Source organism: Microtus ochrogaster, chromosome 15 (genome assembly GCF_000317375.1).
Source record: "Microtus ochrogaster isolate Prairie Vole_2 chromosome 15, MicOch1.0, whole genome shotgun sequence".
Classification (NCBI taxonomy): Eukaryota; Metazoa; Chordata; class Mammalia; order Rodentia; family Cricetidae; genus Microtus; species Microtus ochrogaster.
The window spans coordinates 4,285,430-4,296,151 of record NC_022017.1 but is presented as its reverse complement, the minus strand read 5'-3'; the positions used below and the strand labels follow the sequence as shown (position 1 = coordinate 4,296,151).

Here is a 10,722-nt window from a genome sequence, read left to right as displayed (position 1 = left end):
GGAACTAGCTCTTGTAGACCAGGCTGGTCTCGAACTCACAGAGATCCGCCTGCCTCTGCCTCCTGAGTGCTGGGATTAAAGGCGTGCGCCACCATCTCCCGACACAGCAGCGCATCTTTACATAAATGCAGCATAAACAAATGTAACACTTATTTGCCTAGTCAAAGTAATATTCCACAACAGCTGGGTCCCCAGCATGGTTCAGTGAGAGAAGGCACTTGGTACCAGGCCTGACTGAGTTTAGTCTCCAGGACCTATGTGGTGGAGAGAGAGCCACTCCCTGACAGCTATCCTCTGGCTTCACACATGGACAGAGACATGCACGCGTTCACTCATGCACACACAAAATAAAATGTCATTTTCTTTCTTTTTTTTTTAAATATAAGCATGGGGCTGCAGAGATGGCTCAGATCACTGACTGTTCTCTGGAAGATCTAGGGTCAGTTCCCAGCACCCACGTGGCTGCTCATGGCCATCTGTTGTTCCTTTGCGGAACTACAGTTCCCAGCATTCTCCTGGATACGGACATATTCTCAGAAGCCTTTGCATTCCCCGTTAAAAAGTAGGGGTTGCCAGGACTCCTCTCTCTCTCTCTCTCTTCTCTCTCTCCACTTCTTTCCCTGCCTCTCCTGCCGTGTCTGCACACCTTTTCCTGTTTGTTGTTACCCCTCCCCCATTAAAAGTGCACCCACGTGGGACCGCCGCGTGTCTGTGTCTTCTTCCTCACGTAACGTCTTTACCCTCTAACCCGAAGACAAGAAAGCCAGCCAGGAATTAAGAACAACACCATCCATAAGTCCAGTTCTACTTGTTGTTCTTAAAAAATAATAAAAGGGGGGTGTGTGTGTGTTCTTCTTGAACACGGGGCACGGGACAGACACACACGGCGGAACAAACACAGACACGACACGGCGGCTCCCACGTGGGTTCGCTTTAATGGGGGAGGGAAACACAAAAGGGCGAAGGGGGTGCGACACACAAGGAAGAGGCAGGACGAGGAGGGGGGGGCCTCGTGTGGCCCCTGCCTTTTAACGGGGGGCCCAAGGCAATCTGGGAAGAATACCTCACACCTGCGCGCAGGTGTGCGCACAGGCAACCATAGTCCAGGGGGAGTCTGGGAGTTGTAGTTTTCCAAAAGAACAACACTACTTATATATACACACAAAATGAAAATGAATACATTTTTTTTTAAAAAGATAAACCATAGACCACAAGGGCTGCACACCGGGTTAAGACATGTCTTTCACTGTAAATGGGTTTCTTTTGAGATTCCTAGAAACTTCTAGGTAGTTGGGAAACACAAAAAGGCTTAGGCCATAAGCATGATTCACGGCCATTTTAATGTTTTTATTTTAAATACTCCCATTTAAAAGGAATATTATTTATACGTAGGCAACCTTCACATCCAAGTTTTTAGTATTAAATTTCGACTTATTGTGGGCATCTGTGGCTGTATGAAGCGTGTGACCATGTGTAGGTGTGCTCCAGGCCCCATGGAGTGGGAGTGCTCTGGCCGTGAGTGGGCATGGTACGTGAGAATGCTCTGGCCGTGAGTGGGAGTGCTCTGGCTGTGAGTGAGCGTGGTGCGTGAGAGTGCTCCAGTCGTGAGTGGGAGTGCTCCGGCCATGAGTGGGCGTGGTGCGTGCGTGAGAATGCTCCAGGGCGTGAGTGGGTATGGTGCGTGCTCCAGTTGTGAGTGGGAGTGCTCCGGTCGTGAGAATGCTCCAGTCGTGAGTGGGAGTGCTCCGGGCTGTGGAATGGATTGGCTGTGCTGAGGAAGTCGGCTTGTCTGTCTTCAGGAATGGTGGACCTGGCCAGGGCCTTCGGCCTCCCAGCCTCAGCTGTGGTCTCGACCGCAGCCGAGGGACTTCACCGTGGGGAGGCCTCCTTTCCTCCCGCGCCCCTGCCGGTCTCTCCTGAGGTGCTGGCCGCAAACTGCTTCAAAGCCGCGATGGCTGCGCACCGGCCCCGGGCTTTACCGTCTCCGAGTCAACTCCACGTGCTCTGCTCGGCTGCTCCTTCGCCAGCTTCCTTCAGGCGCCCCGTGGCCTCCCGAGCCCGCAGCTCTCCGGAAGTCTACGATGGCCTCCGGTTGGCGGCAGGGCCCGGGCGGCCTTGCCTATGTGGGGCGATGACCGGCAGGCACCGCGCGCGCGCGCGGGCGTCGGGCGCCGCCGCCATCTTGGGGCCGGCAGGCGCCATGGGGCCGTGGGCGCTGAGGGCCGCGCTGCTGTGCCTGGGCGGCGCCCTCGTGTTCTCCGAGCTCCACTCGCCCCACAGGGATAGCCCCACCCCGGCGCAGGAAGAGGCCAGCAAGCCAGGGCCGGAGGCCAGGGCCCCGGAAGAGGAAGAGCCCTTCACGAAGGGCAGTATCTGGTCACGGGCGGAGGCTCCTCCGCGGTCCTCACCGCCTCACCCCAGAGCCAGAGCTCAGCTGCTCCCAGACCCTCGGCAGCGTTCGGCGCTTAATTGATAAACAAATGTCTGCGTGTTCGTGGCCCAAAGGGCTGTTAGGTGGCCTGTTGAGAATGCAGCTGAGAATTGATCAACCGGTTAAGTGGCAAGAAATTCATAGCTGTGTCTCTTAATCAATCACAACTTTTGTTTTATGTCAGAGATTGAGCCAGGGGCTTATTTATAAACGTGCTACCTACACACGCTTACCACTGAGCTACGCATCCCCAGCCACTAAGCCTGAAGCTTCACGTACACACACACACACACACACACACACACACACACACACACACACACACACACACGCTCACTGTTGAGACAGGTTTCTTACTGTCTGATCCTGTTGAACGGGATCACAAGCGTGTACCACCACTGGTCTACAAGGTTCCAAGACCGCCAGGGCTACACGGAGAAACCAAGGCAACGCTGCAGTGCTGCGGGGTCTGAGGTGCTCTCTCAGTCACTGTCCCACAAAGGAAAGAGCTGGGCCAGAGAAACTTGTTTCTATGTTACTAAAGTAGTCAAGTATGGCGTGTTTGTCTTAATGCATTTGCCATTGAAAAGTTTAGCTTGCCTCGGATTTGGCTTGCTTTATCAGTGTCTAAAGAGAATGTATTCACGTTAGGGAATAACACAAAATGTAGGTGTTTACTCCAAATAATGTATTGCTTTGTTTTTAGGTTGTGGAATAGCACCACTTAGGGGTGCACTGGAAGGGTCTCGGATCATAGGAGGTACGCGAGCTGCTGCTGGCGCCTGGCCGTGGCTAGTCAGCCTGCAGGTTCAGGACGGCGATTTTCTTGTGCATATATGTGGTGGTGCCTTGGTGAGAGAAAGGTGGGTCCTCACAGCCGCCCACTGCACTAAAGAGGCTAGGTATGTATCCCGAGCACCGCTCCCGTTCTCTCCTAGGGACAGTCTGAAATGGCGGACTAGCATGTCTACCCGTAGTTACATAGAATTGTGTAGATGATGCATTTGCTGAGATGAATTTTTTTCGTTGCTGCTGTTTGTTTTTTGCTTTTCGAGACAGGGTTTCTCTGTGTAGCTTTGGAGCCTGTCTGGCTTTGTAGACCAGGCTGGCCTCGAACTCATAAAAAATGACTAAGTCACACATTGGCAACTTTTTCCATGGATACCTCATAGGGTTTGCAGGCCATATAGTTTGTTACATTACTTAGCATGAAAGTAAGCATATGTAAGTGGAAAATGCATAATTAATGACTGTGGCTATGGTCCTGTAAAACCATACATATATATGTGTATCTGTAAAACATACTCTGTTCATGGCTTGCATAAAAACAAGTCAGGTCAGACTTAATCTTTTATTATTTGAACTCTGGAAGAGATTCTTGGGCCTCATTTGCACCAAGTCATAAAATTCTGTTTTCCTATGATTTCTGTGACCCAAACATAGTTTAAAGGCTAATTCCATGCCAAACCCAGTGACCCTATGGAATAGGACAATTATGACAGACTTTCCGTGAAAGTGCCTCTTTTGTTTTCCTAAAACTATTTTTATGCCTATGAATGTTTTGTGTATATGTACTTTTTTGTACTGTGTGTCCCTGGTGTCCAAGGAGGCCAGAGAGGGCATCAGTTCCCCTGGAACTGAAATTATAGATGATTGTGAGCCAGCATGAGGATGCTGGGAGAACCCAGGTCCCCTGCAAGAGCAGTGATGCTCTTAGCCCCTCAGCCATCTCCCTAGCTCAGCAGCATCTCTTCCAAGACACCAGTGAGCTGGTGGGAGTGTGTGTGTGTGTGTGTGTGTGTGTGTGTGTGTGTGTGTGTGTGTGGACAACAGTGCTGCTGTTTTATTTTTTTCTGCCCTTTTCCTCTTTCTGCTAAATTCCTCATAACACCAGCTTTCCATGATCCTTTAGAGCCCTTCATTCTACGTACTAATCTTTCAGTTTTAGCTCCTATTGCTAGGTAGCTTTCTTATCAACTTGTATAATGAATTATCTGATTGGCACTGCCTAGCTCTTCGTTTTAGATGAAGCAATACTCCCCAGTGTTGCAGAATGTTATTTGAAGGTGTGCTACTTTTGTTTATGCTCTGGAACATTTGTTTAATGATGCAAAGATGAGTTGATTAAATAAAATTTACCTGCAGTCCAGAGGCTGGGTCAGCAACTAGCTGACAGGAAGTTGTAGAGAGGAACCAGGTGGAGAAGGGTTTATAAGGAGGGATAAGAACTTGGGAGAGGCAAGGACACCGTGAGCTAGGTCAGCTGCTTGCTCTTCAGCCTCTTTGGGAAGCAGGATTCTACCTCAACCTTTGAATCTTGAGTACTTTAGCAGGACAGAGATTTAGATAAATTCTCTGAGCAGCTTTGAAAGAGTCGATGCCTGTGGGAACAGAATTTATTTCCTCGGGGTGCAGCTCTGGTGGCCTAGCCTCTGCTGGCGGTGGGGTTGCAGTTGCTGTACAAAAGGAGGCTAGCACTTGGGTTTATTAATGAGCTGTCCTTTGTCAGACAGAACTGTGGATAAGGGGTTTGGGTCATGCATTGGATCAGGACCTCTGGAGGACAAAGTGGGTAAATCACGTTTCCCTGTACAAGCAAATAGATGGGTACTTCTAGCAGAAGGCAGAGGGTCGCTGTTTTCTGAATACTGGGGGCCGAATCTAAGGCTTACACATGCCAAGTGAGTGTTCCAGTTCTGAGCCACAGTCTCCAGCCATGTGTGGTTGGATGGTTTTGGTGTCTGTCACAGGGCAGAACCACAGCTTTTCCTGTGATACCAGCTTTCACCCTGGCAGAAATGACCTTTGTAGGCAGAGTTTTCTTGTGCTGCAGTTGTTTCTCAAATAACCAACATGGTGACTCAATATTACTTAGACATGCTCAGCCAATAGCTCAGATTTGTTACTAGCTATTCTTAAATCAACCCATATTTCTTATCTATGCTTTATCATGTGACTTGGTACCTTTCTCCAGTGTGACATGCCCATCTTGCTCTGTCTACATCTCCCAGCGGCGGCTCTCTCTCTCCACCCCTCTTCATTCCAGTGTCCTCAGGTTGATTGTCCTGACTAACTTTATCCTGCCGCTATAGGCCAATTAGCTTCTTTATTAACTAATGAGAGTAATGTATATTTACAGTGTACAGAGACCATTAGGGTTTAGTTTTCTTTTCTCTCATTTCTCATTTTTCTAATTATTTTCTTTTATACTTAGCCTCTGTGCATGCGTGTCAGAAATTATCTTCAATAGATTAGTTTAGGTGGTACCTTCCCTAACTGAAGGAGGCACCATTCCTTTCTTAGACCGAATCAAAAGGAGAATAGGAGCTAGGCACCAGTGTTTATTGCCCTCTGCTTCCTGATACAGTGTGTGGCCACCTGAAGCCCTGCCTCCCTGCCGTCCTACCATGATGGACTGTTCCCTAGGACTGTGAGCAGGGGCAAGCCTTCTCCACTGTGCTGCTTTTATTGGAGTATTTTATTCCTGCAGTGAGACAAGTAACTAATAAACAAAACCTTTCTTATGGCAGTGCTGTGTATTCACCTGTTTTCTTTTTGGTTTAATTTTCTCAATTCTAATGCTAAAATCTAAGTGCTTTATTCTAGTATTAGTATATTTTTAAAAATTAGGGGTTCAAGAAATGGCTCGGTGGTTAAAATCACTGTCTGCTCTTCCAGAGGACCTGGATTTGATTCCTAGCACCCACCCAGCCCCTAACAACAATACAACCTACAACCACCTCTAATTCCCCATTCAGGGAATCTTATTCCCTCTTTTGGCTTTTTTTTTTTTTGAGACAGGGTTTTCCTGTGTAGCCCTGGCTGTCATGGAATTCATTCTGTAGACCATGCTGGCCTTGAAATCAGAGATCTGCCTGCCTCTGCCTCCCAAGGGCTGGGATTGAAGGCTTGTGCAGCCTCTGCCCAGCTTCTTCTGGCATTCTTGGGCATTGGACACATATGTGGTGCACAAACATATATACAGGCAAAACACCCATAATACATAAAATAAAAATAAATCTTTAAGAAAGTATAAAAGCAGAGGAAATGTTTTTTCCATGTGCTTATCACACAGTTCAAGTTTTTTTTTAAAGATTTATTTATTTATTAAGCATACAATGTACTGCTGGCAAGGAAGGCACCAGCTGAGCCACCATGTGGTGGCTGGGAATTGAACTCGGGACCTCTGGAAGAGAAGCCAGTGCTCTTAACCTCTGAGCCATCTCACCAGCTCCCACAGTTCAAGTTTTAAACTTACCTTTTTAATGATTTTTATTGGCATGTATTAATTATACATAACTTAATGATGACATTCTCATACATGTATATCATGTATTCACTCCTGTGCCCTCTCGTGCCCCTCCCACCTGTACCTTATGTGTACTGAGCCTGAACTCTGCAGAGCTGAGCTCGCCTTGCTGTACAGTTATTTGAAGGCAAATACCAGCTCTGTCACCTGCCTGTCTCTTGAAGACAGCAACTCTTGATTTAATAGAGTTTTAAGTTTTTAATCCATTTGGAGTTGATTTTGGTGGTCTGTGCTGTTTCAGGGATTTCGTTTTCTTTCCAAACAGCTTACTGTCTCAAAACGGTATGTTGAGTAATCCAGGCATCTGTCTGCAGTAAGAGACACTGTCCTGGTCAGCCACAGAGTTCTTGTGTTCTGATCCCGCTCAGCTTTCTCCCCTGTGTTGCATCGTGACATTTGTGCTTTTATTTTATACTTAAGTCACATGGAAAAACACTTAAAACTTAGTTATCAGGCCAATATAAAGAACCCCAATCTAGTGGAAAATCGAGAGAAAGAGTTGCAGTGAGCCTGTCTGTAATAAGGACATCTGCTTTCTTTCAGCGACCCTCTCAAGTGGAGAGCAGTGATGGGAACCAATGACCTCTCCCGGCGCCGCTCCCACATCAAGAATATTCAAGTAGTAGCAATCATCACCCGACCAGACTTCATTCTGGAAACGTTCGTAAATGATATCGCGCTGTTCCGTCTAAGGAAAGCTGTGAGGTATAATGACTTTATTCAGCCTATTTGCCTACCTTTTGGTGTTTTCCAAAAACTGGACCAAAACACAGAGTGTTTTATAAGTGGCTGGGGAAGAACCAAAGAAGAAGGTAATTATAGTCTGAACTCAGTTGATACATACACACCTTCCTGGTTATTGGCAGAGGGAGGGAATCCGCTTGCGTATTAATGTCCTTGTGTATATTTCTTTCAGGTGATTGAGTAGTTGACTGATTGTGCTAGGGATCAAATTTAGTGCTTTGCATGCACTTAGGAAGCAGTCCAGCATTAAGTTTTATTCTTGCCCCATTTTATATGTTTATTTCTTTATTTTTACCTTTTTACCCAAAAGCTAAAAAACTGAGTTTTAAAATCCATGAAAAAGAAAATTTTTACTTTTTTATTCCTTATGGAGAGAGAAATTTCCTGCATAAGCAGAAATATAGAGGAGCCTGGTCATAAACACCAAAGATACTTGAATTAATTGCAGACATTAGGGTGACAGTCGGCGTTTCTGCAGCCCAGGACTCAGAGTTGATGAGAGATCTGTGACAGAAATGCCCCCTTGAATTCGAAGTTGGGACTCCCTGGGACTGATAGTTCCCTTTTCACTTAATGCCCTGTGCAGGATTGAGCAGGAGGCTGCGTGGGGCCGTCTCACCGTGGAGTCACCAACTGTTCTCCCTGGCGGAAAACAGGAAAGTCCTGTCTTTGTGAGAGCAGCATGCTTGCGGAGACACAGCATGTGTGTGTCTCAGGCTCCTGCCCCCTCATATCCCGCTGCCGCCATTCTGTTTGACAGGCCAGTAGTCCTAGTTCAGTTTCTGATGCTGTGCTAAGCCCCACGATCAAAGCAGTGTGGGAGGAGGAAGGGCTTATTTGGCTTACCTAGCCCCATCACAGTCTGCTGTGAGCTGAAGTCAGGCAGGCGGCAACCATGAAGGAAGACTGAATGCTGACTTGTGCCCATGGCTTCCCAAACCTGCTTTCTTGTTTGCTTGATTTTTTTTTCTTTGTTTGTTTGAGGCAGAGTCTTTCTACAGAGCTCTGGCTGTCCTGGAGCTCTCTATGTAGGTCAGACTGGCTTTGAACTCACAGAAATCCACCTGCATCTGCCTCCTAAGTGCTGAGATTAAAGGTGTGGACCACTATATCTACTTCAGTTTGCTTTCTTATTCCACTCAGGGCCAGTGCCAAAAGGTGGCACCATCCACAGTGGGCAGGCCCTCCCACATCAATCACTAATCAGGAAAACATCCAGTCTTGCCACAGGCCAGCCTGCTACAGGGAGCTCTCTAACTGGGAGTTCTTCCCAGGTGGGTCAGGTGTGTGTCACATTGATAAACCCAGCACAGAGAGCACGGATGTCAAGAACTGAGACTTCATGGAAACAGCGGCCCACACGTGTGATCCCAGAGTCCATGTGATTGGAGGCAAGAGGATCAGAAGTTCCAGGTCATCCTCAGCTATATAAGATTGAACTTGGGCTGTAGAGATGGCTCAGCAGTTAAGACCATTGCCTGCTCTTCCAAAGGTCCTGAGTTCAATTCCCAGCAACCACATGTGGCTCACAACCATCTGTAATGAGATATGGTGACCTCTTCTGGCCTGCAGGCATACACACAGACAGAATATTGTATACATAATAAATAAATATTTTTTTTTAAAAAGTATGAACTCAAGGCTTGCCTAGGCTATGTGAACTCCTGTCTCAATACCTCCCTGCCCCCATTCTCCCCTACCACTTCATGCTCCTTTATCAAGTAGTAGCTAGGACTCAAATTTGTCTTTGTGATTCTCGGGCCTTATTCTGCCTTTAACTAGCAAACAACCTGTTCTTGAGAGCTATAATTATAGACCAGTTTGGAGCATATGAGATCAAGCACTGAGATTTGTTTTCCATTGCACGTGAGCCCAGCAAGTGTGGATTTTATCTTTTATTTTTTTAAAGACAGGGACTCAAATAGTGCAGACTGGCCTTGAACTTACCGTGCTGTCAAAGATAGCTTTGAGGCTGGGCAGTGGTGGCAAATGTCTTTAATCCCTGCAGCTGGAAGATAGGGGCAAGTGGATCTCTGGGAGTTCAAGGCCATCCTGGACTATGTAGTGAGTTCCAGAACAGCCATGTCCTTCGTGAGACCGTCTCTCAAAAACAGTCACCGAAATAAGATGAGCCAGACCTGTAAAGATGTGCACCACCACATCTGGTTTTTATTTGTGATTATTTAGACAGTAAAGAGATGGTTTTGGGAAAGACTTTGTAAATTACTGTTTTTCTTGAGCACTTTTGAAGGAAGCTAAGGAAAGTAATGTAGTATAGGAAAAGAACATGCACAATAGAGTCATAGCCTTAAATTCCAGCCTTACTGTGTTCCAACTCACAGAGCATGGGCATTGACCTGATAGCATACATTTTTAATCCCAGCACTTGAGAGACAGAAGCATGGAGATCTCTGTGAGTTCAGGGCTATACTGGTCTACAGAGCAAATGCCAGGTTAGCCAGGACTACATAGAGAACCCTTTCTCAAAAATAAATGAACAAAACTAACCAAAAAAGAACATGATCATCCAAATGAATTTTTAACAGTTATTATAAAATAACAATATAAGAGTAGTTCCCATTCATTCATGACTAGGTGCTTAATAAAATACTCAACACTTGCCAGGCAGTGATGGCATGCGCCTTTAATCCCAGCACTTGGGAGGCAGAGGCAGAGGGATCTCTGTGAGTTCCGGGACAGCCATACTCTGAAATGCACCATAACATGAATGAATTTGGTGAAGATTAAGGAGCTTACTTACATCCACACCCGAGTTTCACAGCTGACTACTTCAGGCAGTCAGCCAAGCACATGCCATTTGGCTTCAAGTCAGCGTCAGTCTTACCTTGTCTCCTCTCTATTGTGTGACCCATCGCAGGGCCACATAGCTTCATGATCTTCAAGGTGAGAGCAGTGACACCATCAGACAGTTCAGTTAAAGCTGGTGGTCCAACATGGAAACCACAAACATACCTGAGCCTTCCCACCCAGCAGGAACACATAGGGCAGGAATGGCACATACGGGACAGGCAAGATGGCTCCAGTGGGTGAAGGGACTTTCCAGGCAAGACTGACGGGCCGAGTTTTGGGAGAGAACCAACTCCATAAAGCTGACCTCTGGCCGGGCGGTGGTGGCGCACGCCTTTAATCCCAGCACTCGGGAGGCAGAGGCAGGCGGATCTTTGTGAGTTCGAGACCAGCCTGGTCTACAAGAGCTAGTTCCAGGACAGGCTCCAAA

General features: G+C 47.1%; 1 protein-coding gene across 1 annotated transcript in view; it reads left to right on the top strand.

Annotated features, from left to right (window-relative positions):
- The first annotated feature begins 2,193 nt into the window (after window positions 1-2,193).
- Tmprss12 (transmembrane serine protease 12) overlaps window positions 2,194-10,722 on the top strand; it is a 23,879-nt gene continuing 15,350 nt past the window's right edge. The window contains exons 1-3 of the mRNA XM_005353891.2: window positions 2,194-2,366; window positions 3,138-3,333; window positions 7,284-7,552. Coding sequence (XP_005353948.1) covers window positions 2,201-2,366; window positions 3,138-3,333; window positions 7,284-7,552 — 631 coding nt within the window. The 5' untranslated portion in view covers window positions 2,194-2,200. The remainder of the gene's footprint in view (window positions 2,367-3,137; window positions 3,334-7,283; window positions 7,553-10,722) is intronic.